The sequence below is a fragment of the Coffea arabica genome, chromosome 4e, assembly GCF_036785885.1.
Source record: "Coffea arabica cultivar ET-39 chromosome 4e, Coffea Arabica ET-39 HiFi, whole genome shotgun sequence".
Lineage (NCBI taxonomy): Eukaryota > Viridiplantae > Streptophyta > Magnoliopsida > Gentianales > Rubiaceae > Coffea > Coffea arabica.
The window spans coordinates 9,299,293-9,318,358 of record NC_092317.1 but is presented as its reverse complement, the minus strand read 5'-3'; the positions used below and the strand labels follow the sequence as shown (position 1 = coordinate 9,318,358).

At 38.6% G+C, this 19,066-nt stretch overlaps 2 protein-coding genes and 1 long non-coding RNA gene across 4 annotated transcripts; 2 read left to right on the top strand and 1 right to left on the bottom strand.

Annotated features, from left to right (window-relative positions):
* The first annotated feature begins 318 nt into the window (after nucleotides 1–318).
* On the top strand, nucleotides 319–3,345 carry LOC113741359 (autophagy-related protein 16). Its single transcript, XM_027268874.2, has 5 exons — nucleotides 319–448; nucleotides 589–727; nucleotides 1,453–1,634; nucleotides 1,737–1,932; nucleotides 2,108–3,345. The coding sequence occupies exons 1-5, from the start codon at nucleotides 420–422 to the stop codon at nucleotides 3,125–3,127; spliced, it is 1,566 nt and encodes a 521-aa protein (XP_027124675.2). The 5' UTR covers nucleotides 319–419; the 3' UTR covers nucleotides 3,128–3,345.
* Nucleotides 3,346–4,764: 1,419 nt separating this feature from the next.
* LOC140005708 (uncharacterized) lies at nucleotides 4,765–5,989 on the top strand. Its single transcript, XR_011813273.1, has 2 exons — nucleotides 4,765–4,888; nucleotides 5,481–5,989. It is a non-coding gene; the product is annotated as an uncharacterized lncRNA (long non-coding RNA).
* A 5,915-nt stretch (nucleotides 5,990–11,904) lies between these two features.
* LOC113740690 (putative multidrug resistance protein) lies at nucleotides 11,905–18,714 on the bottom strand. Of its 2 annotated transcripts, none has more exons than XR_011813577.1 (8): nucleotides 18,109–18,714; nucleotides 17,759–17,813; nucleotides 17,150–17,334; nucleotides 16,603–17,060; nucleotides 15,322–15,862; nucleotides 13,347–15,226; nucleotides 12,791–13,229; nucleotides 11,905–12,413 (listed from the first exon to the last, which is right to left on the bottom strand). XR_011813577.1 is itself a non-coding variant. In XM_072047555.1 (8 exons), exons 1-7 carry the CDS (start codon nucleotides 18,346–18,348, stop codon nucleotides 12,857–12,859), a joined length of 3,732 nt encoding a protein of 1,243 aa, XP_071903656.1. In that variant the 5' UTR covers nucleotides 18,349–18,714; the 3' UTR covers nucleotides 11,905–12,413; nucleotides 12,833–12,856. The 2 variants fall into 2 exon arrangements, 1 of the variants encoding a protein (XP_071903656.1); XM_072047555.1 differs by having other exon boundaries at nucleotides 12,833–13,229.
* Between the last annotated feature and the right edge of the window lie 352 nt (nucleotides 18,715–19,066).

The window sequence follows — 19,066 nt, the reverse complement described above, 5'->3', positions numbered from 1 at the left end:
CCATAAAGTTACCAAAATGGAAGAATTTTTACAAAAATTGGAATAACTTATGCTGTTTTCTTGCATATATGCTAAATTTACCCTTTCATGAAGAAAAAGATAACAGTTCTTAAAAGTTATACCATGACCATGACTACCTTTACAATTAATTTAGTGTTTTTTGTTACATGCTAATTTTTCATTGAGTAAAGTAGAGACCTTTTTTCACTTCAGAGGGTAAAATCCAAAATTCCGGAATTACCCCTCCTCAAACACCCCAACCCTCTCAAGGTGAACAGCCCGGTAACTCGTAACATTCTAATTTCTTGCTGCTGTAAATCCTCGCTATTTCCCTCTTCCAACTTCCAAATCAAAAAAAGAAACCTCAACTGGTATCCATTGTATCAACCCCTCTTCCTCTCTTACGCCATAGCCCCGCTATGGTAACACTAAGAATTCACAGTATAATGTAAGCACAACTAAAACCCTTCAACCTTTTGCAGTTTGCCTATAAAAATTCACTTTGATAAAACTTTATCTCTCTCTCTCTCTCTCTCTCTCTCTCTCTCTCTTCTTCTGATATTTTTCTTTTTCTTGTTTTGGGTTTAGGCCTGAACCAGAGGACGATATAGTAGTAACAAAAGAAGCAATCAAGCAAGCTATCACGGCTCTTCGAAAACGGCATTTAGTCGAAGAAGCCGCTCATGCTCCAGCTTTCCTCGCTCTTGCTAGGCCGATTCTTTCTCAGGTACTTGCCGGCCGACCCCGTTATTCAATTTATATTTTTTTGCTTCTTTTAGCTAGCTTGGTTTTTGGATAATCTCCCTGATTCGTCTGATATTCAACTTGATTGCTACTGTTAATACTGATTTTCTTGGTTGTGAACTAGTTTTAAGATCAAAGCATTCGGGGCCCCTTTAACTATTTATAGCATTCTTGACTTGCCTGCCATGTTAACTTGCTTAAAAATTAATTGTTTTTATTCTTTATTTAATTTTCATTGATTATTTTGAGTCGTCGCTTTAAGTTGTTAAGTTGTATATTTGTTTAGACTGCACAGTGAGGCAGTAATAACTTTCAGAAGATTACAACTTTATGACATGAAAGATGCAAGTGGATATGTTTATTTTCCTTGACGAAATTGCAAGGTTGCAGCAAGATATGAGGAGCGTGATATGGGGCAGAATTTGCTTTAAACTTGACTATTTATTAGGTTTGCAACTAAAGTCTTCATGGGTTTATGGGATTGTTTGACAATGCTGTGTATATTCTTCATTTGTTTTCATGGATTCTTATATGACAATGCTGAGTACTAGTATTCGTCGAGGGCTTTGGTTTTGTGTATGCTTTGAATATTTCAGAATTTGATGAGTAGAAATCTGATAGAAAGTGTTGCTGTTGTGAATACTTGTCCTTGGCATTTCACTAGACATTGGATATCTTGATTGACCTCGTTGATATGTGGCACCGAAGGGCTCAGAATGGAAAACGAAAGCTGAAAATCTTGAATTGGAACTTCAGCAATGTTATAAAGCTCAAGCTCGATTGTCAGAGCAGCTTGTGGTCGAAGTTGCTGAATCCAGGGAGTCGAAAACATTGGTACAGGAGAAAGAAGCCCTTATCACTGATCTAGAAAATGAGCTTGCACAATCGAGGTGTTATCGACCACCCAATTTGGATTTTTCTGTTTCCCATGTCAAGATATGATACTAAAGATTTTAGTTATTTTATGGCGACTGAACTTTCTTTAATTACAGGGAGGAATGTTCTCGTTTAAACGCACTCTTAGCAGAAAAGACTGAAGCTCTAGAACTTATCATGACTGAGCACAATGATCTGAAAATACAACTTGAAGCAGCAACTGTTAGAGCTGATGATCTTGAAGCAGAAAACAAGACGTTAATTGATCGATGGATGCTGCAGAAGATGCAGGAAGCTGAACACCTGAATGAGGTACAAGCATCATTTTCTTTTTAATATATTGCCTGTAATTTTTTTTTTATGTTGGAATTAAGAAATTGAAGGAAGTCTCATAGTCCTAACATGGATAAGTAAGAAGTATAACATTTACATGTCAGCTATGGTGCCTGTTGAACATGATGAATTCTCCCTTTTTTTTTTTGGTTAGGCAGATGCCACGTTTGAAGATATGATGAACAAAATGAAGGCTAGCAGTATCGAACAGCTGGCTCGACGACAAGTAGATGGTGTGGTCCGCCTGAGAGAGGAGGATGAGTACTGCATGGAATCAACTGTTCCCAGCATATGCAAGCGACAGATCTCTGCACATGACGGTGGCTGTGATGTTATAGTGTTTGAGCATAACTCCACCAAATTGATTAGCGGAGGGCAGGACCGAGTAGTAAACATGTGGGACACAACTACCGGGGCATTGGTGCGCACCTTTCATGGCTGTGTGGGCTCTGTTATTGATCTTTCTATCACCCATGATAACAGAACCATCATTGCTGCCAGTGTTTCCAACAACTTAGTTGCCTGGGATGTAAATTCGGGCCGAGCACGCCATACTCTCACGGGCCATGTAGAGAAAGTATGTGCTGTAGATGTTAGTAAAGTTTCAAGCCACCATGTTGTTAGCTCAGCTTATGATCGTACCATAAAAGTTTGGGATCTGCACACTGGTTATTGTATGAAAACACTTCTCTTCCACAGCAATTGCAATGCACTTTCTTTTAGCACGGACGGTCAAGCCATTTTCTCAGGTCATGTAGATGGATGTCTTCGGCTGTGGGATATCCAAACTGGTAAACTTCTGAGTGAAGTTGCAGCACATTCACTTGCTGTTACATCATTATCTCTATCCCATAATGGCAATCTAATATTGACGAGTGGGAGAGACAACATGCACAATTTATTTGACATGCGGAGTCTAGAAATCTGTGGCACGTTTAGAGCGAATGGCAGTAGAGTTGCTTCTAACTGGAGCCGATCCTGTCTCAGTTCAGATGACAATTACATTGCTGCTGGATCGGCAGATGGATCTGTTCTTATTTGGTCAACATCAAATGGTAGTGTAGTAAGCACTCTAAAGAAGCACAAAGGTTCAGTTGTCTGTTGTACATGGAGTGGCTTTGGAAAACCACTAGCTACATCTGACAAGAATGGTTCTATTTGCATATGGGCATGATAGGATAAGGACATTTTAATGTGCATATGGTAGGCCTTTTCATACTGGTTTACTACTTGATGCGTTTTATATCAGCATCCAGTCCATGTAAATTTCAACGAGAGAGAAATTTTCTCACTTCCTAAGTAGAATTGAGAGACTTCTGCTGGAGGTACAATTTTGTTGACTGACTCCTGATTTGATATTTATCTTGTGAAAAGTTCATTTTGTGCATAAAACTGTACATGCTTTATTATTATTATTATTATTATTATTATTATGTTGGATCTGTCGTACTCTTTTATTTTCTGACTATTGAAAGTGTGTCTTTAGTTCTGATTTGCTTAGAATATCCCTTCTTCTGATTTGCTTTGAGTCAAATGAAATCAGGAATATCATCTATTCATTTTGCAGTCTCCTACTTTTGGTCATACTTGTGGTTCCATATAATTTCACACTTAGCTAATCTTTTGCATTTTACCCTGTTGCCATATGACTTTCTACTTTTTGGATACAACTTGAGATGTTTTGAAGTTTTTTTCTTGTTTTTCCTTGGGATGGAGGAAGAATGGGGACAGCAGAATGGTATGATCAAGGGATTTTCTTTTTTCCTGTTCAAGTTCTTCTCTACCCCAACTCACTCAGTCACACACGCACACGCACAAACACAAGCACCAAAAATAAAAAATAAAAAAAAAAACCCACTTTAAAGAACCAAAAAAGGCAGAAAGGAGGAAAAGAAAAGTCATCCTAGTTCAAATTGCTGTACTTTTAATCCAATGAAGCAACAGTTTTCGTTGTTCAAACTGAAACAATAATTTCGTTTAAGGTTCAAAAAATTGCCTTAAACAAAATGCAATATATCATTCCTGGTTTATTTTAAGAGATGTTTATTTCGAGTTGTTATGTACTTCTGCTTGGTTTTCCTTGCCTTAGGGGTGCATGTACTTTGAGCTCCAATATAAAATTACCAGGTTTGAGAGCTAGTTTATCTTAATCGAGCCTTTGGAGCATGTATTTAAATTTTTTTTTTTGATACTTGTTCATGTGAAACTTTTAATACACCCTTCTTAAAGTATTTTAAATCTCATTATTTTGTATAATATGAAACCCATAAAATTTGAGATACAACTAAGTCTAAACTTGACTTTTAGAACAAACCAAACTTAAATCATCCAATTTTTTCTGTAAAGTAGGAGCTCAACTCTTAGAATTGGATGAGCTTTCAAATCGTACAATTTTTACTCAAACAGAACTCGAACAATTAAAAAAAAAGGATTATTATAATTTAGATTGACTGGATTATTTTCCTATTTAGTGCATAAAACTTCAATTGTAAACCTATAAACTGTACATTGAAGTATAATCGCCAAAAAAAAAAACAAAGTCTTTCTTAGTAATGGCCCAACAAGGAACTGCTGCTTCCTTGGGTCTGTTTCTACAATGCCTGGTTGGTTGAGCAATTTCCTGATCAAAGTAAAACGGGGAACAGTCTTACAATCATATTTTCGTTTGTGCTATATTAGAAGCCTTGAACATCAGTTTATAGCTCAACTACTGATAGGGTGTTAATTGTTAGCAATTTTATTGTTAATTTCCCCTGTTATCCTTGCCAAATATTGTTTTAAGTATTAATATTTACTTATATTTGGTATTGGACCCAATTTCAGGGATTGAAGCAGAAAATTACCAAAAAGGAGAGACTTGTATGGAAAAATGCAGACTTCTAAGGGCTTCAACCTTTGGATCCTTGAATTGGTGGGGACCACAAGTTAGTGCAATGTATTTAGTCATTTGGGCATTTCAAAGAAAGCAACGTAGAGAGACTTGGAACAACAAGTACTTTGGAAGCTTTGTCCACATGTGCGGGGACCACGGATAAGAAGCATGAGTCATTTGGACTCTAGGAAAAGAAACGTACAAGACTTTGAATTTGGTGTGGGGACCACTAGAGATAGCATTACACTTCCTTTTGGCTTTAAAAAAAAGGGAAAAACGTACGAGAGGGGGAGGAATCAATAGTTTTAGTTTAGGCTTTTAGCATAGTTTTAGTTTTCTCTTCGGAGCTCTTCCGCATGGTTGTTCTCCATTAATGGAGGACTAACCTCTTAATTCTAGTCAAGGGGACAACTGAAGATTTGGTTCGACAATTACTGTGAGATCGACAATTACGGTAGTTGGAGTAACCGCCATGGTCAAATTTGGGTGTTCAATTGTTGTTCCCATGCTTGAGGGCAAGCATGATTTAGGTGTGGGGGGAATTGATAGGGTGTTAATTGTTAGCAATTTTATTGTTAATTTCCCCTGTTATCCTTGCCAAATATTGTTTTAATTATTAATATTTACTTATATTTGGTATTGGACCCAATTTCAGGAGTGAAGCAGAAAATTACCAAAAAGGAGGGACTTGTATGGAAAAATGCAGATTTCTAAGGGCTTCAATCCTTGGGCCCTTGAATTGGTGGGGGACCACAAGCTAGTGAAAGGCATTTGGTCATTTGGGCTTCAAAGAAAGCAACGTAGAGAGACTTGGAACAAGAAGTACTTGGGAGGCTTTGTCCACATGTGTGGGGACCACCTAGATAGCTTTTAGTCATCTTTCTTTTGTTGCTTTAAAAGGGGGACAACGTACAGAAGCAAGAGATATCTAGGGCTTTAGTTTTAGTTTTTTAGTTTAGTTCTAGTTTTCTTTCTTTGGACTGGCCTCTGACACACGCCAGGTATTCGACAATATTCCCCAACGGGGAGAGTTTCTCATGAGGCGTGGTTAAGCTTTTCTAGTCAAGGGGACAACTGACGATTTGGTTCGACAATTACTGTGAGATCGAATCTGTTTTAATTATTTTCTTCATTTATTGGTATTTATATGTTCCTTGATTTTAATTGCTATGGCCTTGTGTATGATTGATTAGTGCGCAATAATTAATTATTCATATAGGCTATTTTTGCTAAATAGGGGTAATTGAATCCGTAATTGTTCGTTATCTCTACCTCAGTAGCAACTGGCGTAATTGGGTTTATGTCAGGGGAGCATATGATCTAATTTAAACAAACCCTCGTAGCGTGTTTGTTGGTTAGGATTGGGCCTTTCTAATTATTAATGCAATCTAGAAATTAAATCCTACGGTCGTACCTAGGGTTATTTTTGGGTTAGAGAAATAGCTAACGGTCGTACCTTAGCTATCGAGAAATTAAGGAAGGGTTGGTTGTTTATCGCGTGCATGACAACTATAACTAATCTATTGCTAAATGTTGGAATTATTTCTGCATCAATGATCAGTGCATGAACCATTTCTGATGTGTACCCTTGGCTAGAGTTTCCCCTTAATTATTTCTTTGAATTAATTATTTCCTGCAGTTAACTTATTTAGTTAGCATTTAATCCAAAACCCCCCATACTCTGGACTCTAGAAGGAACGAGTTATCCCCAGTCCCTGTGGATTCGACCCTGCTCACCGCTATATACAAAATCTGTATTTTTTCTCGAGTAGGTATTTATTATTGTACAGGTTCGGCACCTGTCAATTTTTTAAAAATTGACAGGTGCCGAACCTGTGCAATAATAATTACCTACTCAAGAAAAATACAGATTTTGTATATAGCGGCGAGCAGGGTCGAATCCACAGGGACTGGGGATAATTCATTTCTTCTAGAGTCCAGAGTATGGGAGGTTCTTGGATTAAATGCTAACTAAATAAATCAAGTGCAGAAAATAATTGATTAAAAGAAATAATTAAGAAAAACTCTAGCCAAGGGTACACTTCAGAAATGGTTCAAGCACTGATCATTGATGCAGAAATAATTCCAACATTTAGCAATAGATTAGTTATAGTTGTCATGCACGCGATAAACAACCAACCCTTCCTTAATTTCTCGATAGCTAAGGTACGACCGTTAGCTATTTCTCTAACCAAAAAATAACCCTAGGTACGACCGTAGGATTTAATTTCTAGATTGCATTAATAATTAGAAAGGCCCAATCCTAACCAACAAACACGCTACGAGGGTTTGTTTAAATTAGATCATATGCTCCCCTGACATAAACCCAATTACGCCAGTTGCTACTGAGGTAGAGATAACGAACAATTACGGATTCAATTACCCCTATTTAGCAAAAATAGCCTATATGAATAATTAATTATTGCGCACTAATCAATCATACACAAGGCCATAGCAATTAAAATCAAGGAACATATAAATACCAATAAATGAAGAAAATAATTAAAACAGATTCGATCTCACAGTAATTGTCGAACCAAATCTTCAGTTGTCCCCTTGACTAGAATTAAGAGGTTAGTCCTCCATTAATGGAGAACAACCATGCGAAAGAGCTAAGCAAAAAGAAAACTAAAACTATGCTAAAAGCCTAAACTAAAACTATTGATTCCTCCCCCTCTCGTACGTTTTTCCCTTTTTTTTAAAGCCAAAAGGAAGTGTAATGCTATCTCTAGTGGTCCCCACACCAAATTCAAAGTCTTGTACGTTTCTTTTCCTAGAGTCCAAATGACTCATGCTTCTTATCCGTGGTCCCCGCACATGTGGACAAAGCTTCCAAAGTACTTGTTGTTCCAAGTCTCTCTACGTTGCTTTCTTTGAAATGCCCAAATGACTAAATACCTTGCACTAACTTGTGGTCCCCACCAATTCAAGGATCCAAAGGTTGAAGCCCTTAGAAGTCTGCATTTTTCCATACAAGTCTCTCCTTTTTGATAATTTTCTGCTTCAATCCCTGAAATTGGGTCCAATACCAAATATAAGTAAATATTAATACTTAAAACAATATTTGGCAAGGATAACAGGGGAAATTAACAATAAAATTGCTAACAATTAACACCCTATCAATTCCCCCCACACCTAAATCATGCTTGCCCTCAAGCATGGGAACAACAATTGAACACCCAAATTTGACCATGGCGGTTACTCCAACTACCGTATTGTCAAGACACCAAGAAAATCATATATCAAGCGACACAGGTCAAGATCCAAGAAAAATCACCCCGGTTAGCATCTAAACTACCAACTCCTCCAATTTTAAAGCAAACTAATCTAAGAAAAAGGAATGGTTGCTCATATTTATCAGTAAATGGTTCATCTATTAACCAAAATCTCGACATTAAGATCACAAATAGGCAAGCTGACTTATACACATACTAACACAATCTTTATTTTATTTTTTTCTTTTTGTTTTGTTTTTGTTTCTTTTCCTTTTCTCTTTTTTTTTTTTTTTTTTTTTGAATAACAAAAGACTTAGTCTATAGCCCTTAGAACCTTTTGACGCGAACTCCAACATTTGACAGATGGAGGAGCCCGGTTACTCAGCTCCAATCGCTACGGGACCACGCACTCATAGTAACTACTACCTTTTGACGCGAGAATCGACACTTTAGGTGAAGATCCCCGGTTATTCAGTAGTAACTACTAGTGGAGTACAGTCAATTCTTATTTACATCATACAACACGATATCTAAAAGCAACACAAGAATAACAGCAGCCAGCCTCAAATTTCCAGACATGGAGAACTAAAATTAATAATTGGACCAATTCACATGAAAAATGCCAACAATCATTCCCTATGCCTAGAAAAATTAACCAAAAATTGGAAAAGTTAAGCAATTATTGATATTCACCAAAGAGATGTTCCTGAACTCAACCACATCAACTTGATACCTTTTTATTAATAAACTTGGCAATAACAGAATTAGAGACAACAATCCAGCATCAAACTTGGTATTCATATGAAAACTGACCACTAGAAAGAAAAAAGAAAAGAAAATAAACGAAAAAGGAGATAAATATCAAACTAAAACAAAGGAAAAGCCTTTAGAAACTAAAAACAAAAATACTAGCACTCCAACTGATCTCCCCCCCACACCTAAATGACACATTGCCCTCAATGTGATAATGTAAAAGCAGAAGGAATGAGAGGGGCAACGGTACTTCCCTGAAGTCATCAAAATAGGGGCGGTTCAGGTGGAAGTTGTGGGGCAACTCACATCTGGAGCTGGTGCCATTCGTGGCTTCACCATGGACTCTCGACATCATTCTGGAACCAGGGAGGTTGGGTTGGACGAGAGGCGGAGCTGCGGGATGGACGGCGCGCGTCACTGTGGGCTGCAGGTGGCGGCGGCGTCTGGTGGAGGGACAGAGACGCGGCTCGCGGGCTTGGAGGAGGAGCTAGCGACGGCGGCGGACGAATGAAGGACAGGAAGGAAAAGGGAAAAACAGGGGAACGGCAGAGAAGAAGAAGAAAAGGAAAGAAAAGAAAGAAAAGAAAGGAAGAAAGAAAAAGAAGAAAGAAAGAAAGAAAAAGAAAAAAAAATAGTTTTTTTTGTTTTTGTTTTTGTTTTTTTCTTTTGTTTTTGTTTTTTTTTGGCAAAAATGTTTCTTTTCTTTTCTTCCAATTATGAGGCTCTTTGAGCCACGGAAATATTTCCCCTTTTTTTTTCGAAAAATTGATTTCGACTTTTTTAAATAAAAATTTTTCTTCTTTTTTTTTTCTCTTTTTTTTTTTTGAATCCTGACCTTTCCCACGAACGTGACGCGGGCACGTCAAGAGAGCAAGAGAGCTCCCAGAAGTTTCTGATCGTGAGCTCTCTGCACGTCACCACGCGGGCACGTCAAGAGGGCAAGAGAGCTCCCAGAAGTTCAGGTCGTGAGCTTCCTGCATATCACCACGCGGGCACGTCATGAGGGCGAGAGAGCTCCCAGAAGTTTGAAGTTTCTGATCGTTAGCTTCCTGCTCGTCACCACGCGGGCGCGTCATGACTGAATGGCACCTATAAAGCAGCAAAAACGAAAACTAACACCCAAAATCAGTCAAATTCAAGGAAAATAGATTTAAACTAAGACACGAAATCAAACAAACAATTAAAAGAAACAATTGGGTTGCCTCCCAATGAGCGCCTTTCTTTAATGTCTTTGGCTAGACATTATCATGTTTTGTTCACGGAGGATAAAATCTTGTGGCTCGTCTCATTGCTTCATCCTCTACATAGTCCTGATAGCCCTCATAGATGGAGTAATCTTTGAGCACACGAGCTACGGTCTTCCATGAACTAGTTGATGGCGCCAAGTAATCAAGCATTGATCGCAATTCTTCATCCACTCCTCCATCAAGAGCCTTCGACGGTTCAAGATATTTGACCATAGCTACTCTTAACTCATTCCTGCTATGAGACTCAAGAACTTCCGGTATAACAAAATCAATATCATTAACAGAAATCATGGAGTAAGAGTTAAGAAAATGCGGGTTAGGGAATGGAGGTGGTGTCACCACATTTGATGATTCTCCACTGGATTCTTTCACTTGAATGGGTTGCGGTTGGGGTTTCATTTTTTCATTTTCAGCTTCTTTTTCAACTGCATCTGTACATCTCTCTTCTTGAAAATCTTGCAGCTCGTCATCCTTGTCCTTAGGGATCACAGGCTCAGGCCCTTGAACCTCTTTCCCACTCCTTAGGATCATTGCGCTCACGTTCTTCGGATTCAACTCCGGTTGAGATGGCAGCTTCCCTTGGTTCTGGGACTCCAAACGGTTCATTCTGGTGGCCAATTGACCTATCTGATTCCTTATGTCCTGCATTTCGGAGTCCGTCTTTTGCTGATTTTGCATAATAACTGCCTCCGTCCTTTGCTGATTTTGCGCCATGGTTGTCATCATTTGTTTCAGCATCTCCTCCGTAGATGAACCAGATTGAGGGGGCGGAGGTGGTCGGGGTTGGTATTGCTGCTGGTACCCTGACAGGGACGATGGTTGTTGAAACTCTTGCTGTTGAAAATCCATTGGCCCGGTTGCATAATCAAAACTGGAATTATCCCACCATCCTTGATCATACCCGTTTGAATAAGGGTCATACTGCATTTGATATTGGGGTGGAAAATCTCCGAAAGTATCAATTGGAGCACTTAGATTGTCTTGAAATGCGGGGCATGTGTCAGTTGAATAACCTGAGTCAAAATAAGTTCCACAATTTGCAACAGCCCATTGATCATTAGGAAAAACATGAGTCTCATAACCCCATTCAGGAACAAAGTCCGGTCTATCATCAAAATATGGAATGCTAGCAGCCATAAACTATAAAAAAAAAAAATGAAAACAAGATGAACTTAAAAAGAAACAAATAACTAGCGCCAGTCCCCGGCAACGGCGCCAAAAATTGACAGGTGCCGAACCTGTACAATAATAAATACCTACTCGAGAAAAAATACAGATTTTGTATATAGCGGTGAGCAGGGTCGAATCCACAGGGACTGGGGATAACTCGTTCCTTCTAGAGTCCAGAGTATGGGGGGTTTTGGATTAAATGCTAACTAAATAAGTTAACTGCAGGAAATAATTAATTCAAAGAAATAATTAAGGGGAAACTCTAGCCAAGGGTACACATCAGAAATGGTTCATGCACTGATCATTGATGCAGAAATAATTCCAACATTTAGCAATAGATTAGTTATAGTTGTCATGCACGCGATAAACAACCAACCCTTCCTTAATTTCTCGATAGCTAAGGTACGACCGTTAGCTATTTCTCTAACCCAAAAATAACCCTAGGTACGACCGTAGGATTTAATTTCTAGATTGCATTAATAATTAGAAAGGCCCAATCCTAACCAACAAACACGCTACGAGGGTTTGTTTAAATTAGATCATATGCTCCCCTGACATAAACCCAATTACGCCAGTTGCTACTGAGGTAGAGATAACGAACAATTACGGATTCAATTACCCCTATTTAGCAAAAATAGCCTATATGAATAATTAATTATTGCGCACTAATCAATCATACACAAGGCCATAGCAATTAAAATCAAGGAACATATAAATACCAATAAATGAAGAAAATAATTAAAACAGATTCGATCTCACAGTAATTGTCGAACCAAATCGTCAGTTGTCCCCTTGACTAGAAAAGCTTAACCACGCCTCATGAGAAACTCTCCCCGTTGGGGAATATTGTCGAATACCTGGCGTGTGTCAGAGGCCAGTCCAAAGAAAGAAAACTAGAACTAAACTAAAAAACTAAAACTAAAGCCCTAGATATCTCTTGCTTCTGTACGTTGTCCCCCTTTTAAAGCAACAAAAGAAAGATGACTAAAAGCTATCTAGGTGGTCCCCACACATGTGGACAAAGCCTCCCAAGTACTTCTTGTTCCAAGTCTCTCTACGTTGCTTTCTTTGAAGCCCAAATGACCAAATGCCTTTCACTAGCTTGTGGTCCCCCACCAATTCAAGGGCCCAAGGATTGAAGCCCTTAGAAATCTGCATTTTTCCATACAAGTCCCTCCTTTTTGGTAATTTTCTGCTTCACTCCTGAAATTGGGTCCAATACCAAATATAAGTAAATATTAATAATTAAAACAATATTTGGCAAGGATAACAGGGGAAATTAACAATAAAATTGCTAACAATTAACACCCTATCAACTACACATGATTTAGTCTTGAATCAACTTTAGCACATTACGTTTCTACACAGATATTACATTAACCAACTTCCAATCATCTAAGCATAGCAGATATATTGTGATCAATCTTAGAATCATCAGTGATTGGAAAAGCTGATACAAACATCAGACTGATTAACTGGAACTAGTTCACTGGGTAGGATATCAATAGCCATAGGAGAGATCATACAACGAAATGCCTGACGATATGATACAAATTGAGCTTATAAAAACGAACTCTCACTGTTTGACTCTATAGATGTTGATTTGTATGAATCTTTTTCACCTTGGCCTTAACATGAGTTGCTCTTCATTTCGCTGTTGCCTGGTGTTGGAGTTTTACAAGTGTATGGTAGGCACCACTTTCTCCTTTTGCTAGCAGATCATCATGAGAGCCCTCTTCTATGATCCTACCATTCTCAACCACACAGATTTTGTTTGACTTTTGAATTGTAGATAGTCTATGAGCCACAATCAGGCATGTCCTACCAGTCATGGTCTTGTCAAAGGCATCTTGTACAAGATTTTCAGATTTAACGTCCAATGCACTTGTTGCCTCATCTAGAAGAAATATTCGTGGCTTTTTCAAAATCGCACGAGCGATAGCTATCCTTTGTTTTTGGCCTCCTGATAACTGCGCTCCTCTTTCTCCGCAGTAAGTTCCATAACCATCTTGCATTGAGCTGTTGGTTGAAATTAGTAAGCACAACTAGAAAAGTTCACATGATTAACTATAGAATAAAAGAAATTTGTTGACTAGGTGAGAAATAATATCCTAGAATTCGGAACTAGCATTTAACCTTATGAATTCATGTGCATTTGCAAGAGTTGCTGCCTCAACAACCTCGGCTTCGGTTGCACCCTGTGTTCCGTAGGCAATGTTTTCATGGATTGTTCCTGCAAAAATACAGGGCTCCTGACCTACCCAGGCAATGTGTGACCTTAAAGCTCTCAGATTGTATAATTTTATATCAATGCCATCTATTTCGACTGAACCCTTTGATGGGTCATAAAATCTTTCAATCATTCTGATGATTGTTGATTTTCCGGAGCCACTTTGACCGACCAAAGCAACCACTTCTCCTGCTTCAACTGTTAAGCTGAGATTATTTAAGATCAGTTGCTTTGGTCTTGTTGGGTAGAAGAAATCCACCTCTTTTAGTTCTACTTTTCCATGTAATTGTGAGGGAATGATGGCATGTTGGTCATCCGGATCCATCATGCTCGTTCTTCGCAGAATCATGAAAAGTGCCTTCAATGCGTCCGTCCCTTTTGATAGATCCGTACTCATGCTTCCACTCTCTCCTACCACTTTTCCTGCTGTCATCATGATGAAAAATGTCTGGAAAAGGTGCTTGAATGATATATCCTGATGGTAAATCAGTTTACCCCCATACCAGAAAAGTAGTGCCATGTTTGTTGCTCCAAGAAACTGTGAGGTGAATAGCCCCAGGCCAGCATACCAAGATTGCTTGCGGCTCTCCTTCTTGGGGCCTACTTGTGCCTTCTGAAACAATGTCATGACCTTATCCTGAGAGCAAAATGCCGTAATGATTCTGTGGTTACCAACAGCCTCACTTGCTAACTCATTGCTTCTGTTTTGGGACTGCAATATTTTCTTGGACATGCTAGTCATCATCTTGCCCTTTAGATAAAAGGCACCAACGGTAACTGGCTGCAGTGCAATAGCTACGAGAGCAATTCTCCAAGCCAACACCAGTGACAAAATGACTGCCATAGTAACTCCTGAAATTGACTGAATAAGAAATGCCAATCTATCTGCAACCAGAGATCTTACCAGGGTTGCATCTTTAGCTAATCTTGAGCACAAAGCACCAGTACTGTTACCTTCTTGTTCAAACCACTGTGTCTCAAAAGTTAGGATCTTCGCCATGGTTGCCTCTCTGACTCTCTTGGTCAGATTCTCTCCCATTATTCCGAAACTGTAATGCTGAATTGTATTTGTTATGAAAGCAACAACTGATAGGCCCACGAAGACAAAGCAATATATTCTTGTCTGTGACTTGATTTCATTGTGATCATTGATGAAGTAAACGGATATTAATGCACCTAGGCAAAAAGAATGCAATGGATGTACAAATCCATAGAGTAGGGCTCCAAGGCTTCCCAGTAGGGTTGAACTCCATTCAGGTGTGGTCATTTTCAACAATTGCAGAAAAGTAGGGGGACTGTACTCTTTATCCATCACTTCGTGGTCTTTTTGCTTCTTATGGAGGAAGAGTGAAGAAGCTGGATAGGTCATCCTCATTTCAGCTGGAGCGTTCGTTTCAGTGATCGAGGAGCTGTGGACTTCAGCTTCTTTAGGCGTACAAATTATTTCATCATTCATGAGTTTCTTCTGTTGTTGCACCATCAGTGAATATGGACCATACTTGTTCTGAACAAGTTCATCATGTGAACCAAAGTCTACAACTTGTCCTGACCGAATGACAGCAATTGCATCAGCATTGCGCAAGGTAGAAAGACGATGTGCAACTATAAGAGTAGTACGTCCCTGTGAGACTTGATTCAAGGCATTCTGAACAGCTTTCTCAGAATGTGAATCTAGTGAACTTGTGGCTTCATCAAGCAGCAAGATTCTTGGGTTCACGAGCAATGCTCTTGCAATGGAAATCCTCTGTTTCTGCCCTCCAGACATCTGAATTCCTAGTTCACCCACCTGAAAATACATAAAGTTCTTTTACATACTGAGAAAATTCCTAGGAAATATTGGCATAGATAAGCCAAAGCATATGCAAACGACATTTGACCTACCAGAGTATCGTATCCATCAGGTAATTGTGTGATGAAGTTATGCGCATTGGCAGCTTTGGCCGCTTGGATAATCTCCTCTTCTGAAGCTTCAGCTTTTCCAAACAAAATATTCTCTTTGATTGATGTTGCAAAAAGTATAGGTTCTTGACTAACTAATGCCATTTGCTTCCGCAACCATTTTAGTTGCAAGGTCTTTATATTAATCCCATCGAGTAATACTTCTCCTCCAAGCGGATCATAAAATCTCTCAAGCAAATTGATCACTGTTGATTTCCCTGAACCACTGCCACCAACCAAGCCAACAGTTTGGCGGGGTATCACCTTGAGATTGAACTTTCTAAGTACTAAGTTATCTGGTCTAGTTGGATATGCGAAGTCAATGTCCTTGAACTCCAATTCACCTTTGACATCATTAATGGTTTCCCCTTTCGGATCTGTAGAGTCTATGCTTGGAATGCGTTCAATCATTTGAAAAATGGTTGCAGCTGCAATATTTGCTTCAGCAAAGTATTTGATATTTACTAGAGAACTCCCCAATGCACTGCAACAGGAAGTAACAGTCAACTTTTTGAAGCTTGAAAATCTGTAGTTCTATTTGCTGTTCAGGAAACTTTCACTTACAATTATCTCATTAAATTGCAATTTTTTAATACATAATTATTGTCTTGCATCGGTTAATTTAAAATTCCAGCAGCATATTTCTTTTTGCAGTCTTTTGTTGTCAGTTTTGCTATAATCGAAAGGAACCAAACAATTGAACATAATGGATTATACACAGAAGTTAGTCCCTGGAAAAAGAATGCTTCTTAGTATATGCTTCTTATTATATAACATTGAGAAGATGAGCATCCCAAAAATCTATGGGAGCATACAGATATTAGTATAACCTGTCTTTTGTAGGCTGTAGGTAATAGATTAGAGGTGGATGTCTAGATTTTTACAGTTCTAATCGGTGTGCCCTCTTTAATTCACAAGGATTTGAAACTTATCTGGATAGCCAACAGCCAGTGGAATTTAAAAAGATAAAAAGCAAATTTGTGTGACCTAAAATCTTTCTAATTAACAGTAATGATTCCTATCATCTTATAAAATCTCATAAGTTTGAATTTCTATTTCACACACCCACAACACAAAAAGTTGGGATATGCATAAATGGTCCAAAACCCATTAACCAATTTCATGCATGGTGTCAACAAAATTCATGATCAGTGGACTTCCAATGTATTGATTATAATTACACGACGAACTTAAAAGTTAGATTTCAGGACATCTGGAACTTACACTCCCCCAAAGATGATACAAACTCCAGCTGTGAAACAATCCCCACCTTTGAGCCCCTTTTCAATGACTAGGATGCTCCCGTACCAGCCCTCTAGTGCCCAAACTGCAAATATAAGACCAATGCTACCAATCGCCATTCCTTTCAGGAGTCCTTGTTTAATGCCTAGATTCAGAGTAGGTTCTAAAGCTGATGAAAATCTGCTTGTTGTTTGCTGTTCTCCAACATAAGAATAAACAGTCCTGATGGATGAGAACGCCTGCTCCGCTATTCCACCTGCAACAGCATAAGCTTCTTGGATCTTTTGTCCAACAGAAGACAATAGCTTCCCATACACTAGTCCTGGAATAATCAACATCAAGAGCGCAGGGATGCCAATAACTGCCAATCTCCAGGAAAGATATAATGCTGCTAATTGAGCAGTAGTGAACATTGCCATATTGGTAATGAAGTTTGGAATCTGAATTGCAGGACAGATGAAATTAATTAGTAACCTACAAATTTCAAAAAACTAGGTGAAGTGTTATGTTACTCTTAAATGCAAGTGACCTTCTCAGAGATAACTCCTTGTATGGTAAGTGTGTCAGTGGAAATGCTCAAGACCACTTGAGATGTCATGGATGTTCCATCAACTTTATCAAAAAACCCTACATCTTGGCGTAGGACAGCTTGTAGATATCTGGTGCGTAGTCGAGATGTCTGTCTTTCAGCGGTGCGTGCCCAACAGAATCCCTCTGTGAGGAGTACATAAATCACACTCCAATAAGTATTAATACCTAACTGGACAGTAGAAGTTCTGGTGTTTGCTGGCATTGAGACTAGAAAAGCAATAGAGTGGTTTCTTCGTTGCATTTCAATCCATTTCTACTACATTGACATCTGTGTATAATTTATCTGTAGATTTGTAGAATCAGAATTATACAGATTACGGTTCATGAATGACTCTGAAATGAGGAACATATCCATGAAAATACCAGGCATTAGCTTGCACTCCAGATTTTTCTATATTCTGTTTTCTCAATTAGAAAACAGCAGATGCATTTATTAATTCCTCGGGCAAAAAAAAGAATGGCTTCGACATGTGATTCCTCAGGAGCTTTCTTTTGTATTTTGGACACTCTTAAAGTCAATGAGTTGTGGAAGGATGAAATGACATACCTAAGAATGCTCCGGAACCAACCAAAACAGCAACATAAAACAGTTCAAGGGCATACTGCACAATGAGCAAATTGAGAAAGTGTATATTAAGATTGAGTTACAGAAAGGATTGGCAGTTTTTGCCTTGAGTTGGCAGCTTTTACAACTTGTAGAAGTGTATAAATGCGTGTTACATTCTATTGGTTGATTGGTTGATATGCTAGCCAGATATCTTTCATCTAGATGTTTGCTCAACTCAAAGTTTCCAACCCAATCATTGTATTAAAAGTTGATAAAGCGTTAAATACTTGTTACAAAACCAAATATAAGGTGCATGCTTTTATTGAAGTATAGGATTGTAGTATGTTGACCTTGTTTATGTCATCAGGGTTGAAAGCAGATGCACCTCTACCATAACTGTTCATAAGGCTGCCAAGCACTAGCATGTTTGCAGCCACGCTTGAACCATCTGCAAAACATCCAATTGTTCCAAGTATCATCAACAAAGTATCCAGAAGGTCTGCATGCTTCAGAACAAGCCGAAGCGATCCTTGTGAAGTTCTTGGATTTCTAGTTTTCTTCTTCTTGTTCTCAGGCTCAGACTCTTCCATATTTCAATTGATCTTGCTAATCCAGGGTTTCAACTACATAGGCTGCTCAATTTGTTTGAACCATATATATTGGAACAGTAGCAGGTATACAAAAAAGGAATGCCTGCTGGCTAGAGTTTTCCTGATAAACTTCTTGAAGGGATGTTTACTGTCAAAACATGCTTGCTAACGAATATTTACTGTCAAAACATGCTTGTTATTTACTGTCACTAGCTTACCTAATGAATATTCTCCAGGTCTTCATTTGTTAGGAGTTAGGACCTAGCCTACACCTTTTCTAAGCCTTGCTGGTATAAAGGGCAGCAAGCCGGCACTTATGGTTGTGTCTCCCATCTCGTACTTTTTGCAGAACCTTCAAACTCCCGTTGTGTGAGGACAAACTCTTTGAACGTCTCTCTTTATTTCTTTAATGGGGAAGTGATCTAGATATGCATGGACAACAATGTCTAAAGTTAAACTATAATTTCACAAATTCTTGTGGTCAGTAAAGAGTAAAAGAAAGCAAATTCTTTAATTTTTTTTAACCAAATCAAAATCAGCTCTGATTGGCAGAAACCTCCAGTACATGTGAAACAATATGCAGAACACTTTTCTTGCTTGGGCTTATTGAAGTGAACACAACTGAGTTTGTTCTCTTATTTTTGTTGTAATGCCGTAGTTTTTCATGCCAACCTTTTCTGCCTACGTATTGTAGAATAACTATTGGCAAAGTTATATT